The 2,074-nt window shown below is 63.4% G+C and overlaps 1 protein-coding gene across 1 annotated transcript in view; it reads right to left on the reverse strand.

Annotated features, from left to right (window-relative positions):
* Window positions 1-7: 7 nt before the first annotated feature.
* Window positions 8-2,074, reverse strand: part of LOC104293475 (neurabin-2-like) — a gene marked incomplete at both ends in the record, with an annotated part of 3,420 nt that continues 1,353 nt past the window's right edge. The window contains 2 exons of the mRNA XM_009892979.1: window positions 8-35; window positions 1,069-1,298. Of these exons, the coding sequence (XP_009891281.1) occupies window positions 8-35; window positions 1,069-1,298 (258 nt within the window). The remainder of the gene's footprint in view (window positions 36-1,068; window positions 1,299-2,074) is intronic.

A 2,074-nucleotide genomic window follows, 5' to 3' on the forward strand; every position in this document is an offset into this window, starting at 1 on the left:
GCTGCGCCGTCTCCTTCTTCAGGAACTCGATCTCCCTGTGGACACCGACGCGTGGGTGCACGTCACCCCCCACCCGGTAGCGGGGAGACCCCGGGGAGGTGGGGCAGGTCAGGGGGGACCCTGGGACTTGGGGGTCAAGGTGGGACCGTGCTCAGTGGGGTGGTGGCGCCCAGGGATCTCCAAGGGGATAGTCCATGCCCAGGAAGGAGGGATGCCCAAAAAGAAGCTGGTGGCTCAGGTACGGGTCAACATCAGGGGGTGGTCCATGCCCAGGGAAGGGTCTGGGCCCAGGTGAAGGTCCCTGCCCAGAGGATGGTCCATGCCCAGGGATGGTCCCTTCCCAGGGGAAGGTTCCTGGCCAGGGCTGTGAGCTGCCCAGGAAGGATCTGATGTCCCAGGGATGGGTCCACATCAAGGGAAACATTCCTGCACGAAGGATGGTCCCTGCCCCAGATGATGGTCCCTTCCCAGGGGATGGTCCACGCCCAATGATAAAGGATGCTCAGGAAGGAGCTGGTGGCCCAGGTATGGGTCAACATCAAGGGGATGGTCCTTGCCCAAGGGGTGGTCCATGCCCAGGAAAAGGTCTGGGCCCAGGTGAAGGTCCCTGCCCAGAGGATGGTCCACGCCCGGGGACAGTTTCTTCCCAGGGGAAGGCTCCTGGCCAGGGCTGTGAGATGCCCAGGAAGGATCTGGTGCCCCAGGGATGGGTCCACGTCAAGGGGAATGTCCCTGCATGAAGGATGGTCCCTCCTCCACATGACGGTCCCTTCCCAGGGGATGGTCCGTGCCCAATGATAAGGGATGCCCAGGAAGGAGCTGGTGCCCCAGGGATGGTTCCATGTCAAGGGGAAGGTCCCTGCCCAAGGGATGCGCCCTGCCCAGGGGATGAAGGGTGCCCAGGAAGGGTTTGGTGCCTCAGGGATGGGTTTCTGCCCAGAGGATGGTCTGTGCCCAGGGACAAGGGGTGCCCAGGAAGGGGCTGGTGCCCCAGGGATGGGTCCGTGCCCAGGGAGACGCTCCGTGCCAGGGGGAGAAGGGGTGCCCAGGGCCCGGAGCTGCCCTCACTTTTGCTGGTACTCCTTGATGAGCCTCTTGGCCTTGCTGTACTTGCGCTCCAGGGTCTGGTACTGGGCCTGCGTCTCCTTGAGGTGCTCATCCACAGCCTGGCAGAGGTTCTGCGCCTCCATCCAGTACCCCTCCAGCTTCTCCATCCGCTCCTTGTTCTCCTCCACGCTCTGCTCCAGCTGGGCCTTCTCGGCCCGCCAGCGCGCCTTCTCCTGCTCCAGGCACTGCAGCTGGGGGACAGCGGGGTCAGGGCACGGCACGGCACGGCACGGCAGAGCCGAGGAACAGTCACGACGTGGCATAGCACAACACGGCACGGCACGACATGGTATGGCACAGCAGGGTATGGTATAGCCAAGGAGTAGGTGTGACGTGGCACAGCATGGCACGGCATAGCCAGGGAGCAGGAGTGACATGGCATGGCACTGCACAGCACAACATGGCACGGCACAGCATGGCATGGCATGGCACAGCATGGCACGGCATAGCATGGCATGGCATGGCATGGCACTGCACAGCACAACATGGCATGGCACAGCATGGCATGGCATGGCATGGCATGGCACGGCACAGCATGGCACGGCATAGCCAGGGAGCAGGAGTGACATGGCATGGCACTGCACAGCACAACATGGCATGGCACAGCATGGCATGGCATGGCACAGCACGGCATTGCATGGCACTGCACGGCATGGCACAGCATGGCATGGCATGGCACGGCACGGCACGGCACGGTATGGTATGGCACAGCGCATGCACAGGGCTTGCCAGGCGTGGGAGCGCGCAGGAGGTGGCATGGCATGGCATGGCATGGCACGGCACGGCACAACATGGCACGGCATAGCCAGGGACCAGTCATGGCATGGCATGGCACTGCACAGCACAACATGACATGGCATGGCACGGCACAGCACAGCATGGCACGGCACGGCACAGCATAGCCAGGGACCAGTCATGACACGGCATGGCATGGCATGGCACAGCACGGCACGGCATGGCATGGCTT

The sequence above is a fragment of the Charadrius vociferus genome, unplaced genomic scaffold, assembly GCF_000708025.1.
Source record: "Charadrius vociferus isolate BGI_N301 unplaced genomic scaffold, ASM70802v2 scaffold2639, whole genome shotgun sequence".
Taxonomy (NCBI): Eukaryota; Metazoa; Chordata; class Aves; order Charadriiformes; family Charadriidae; genus Charadrius; species Charadrius vociferus.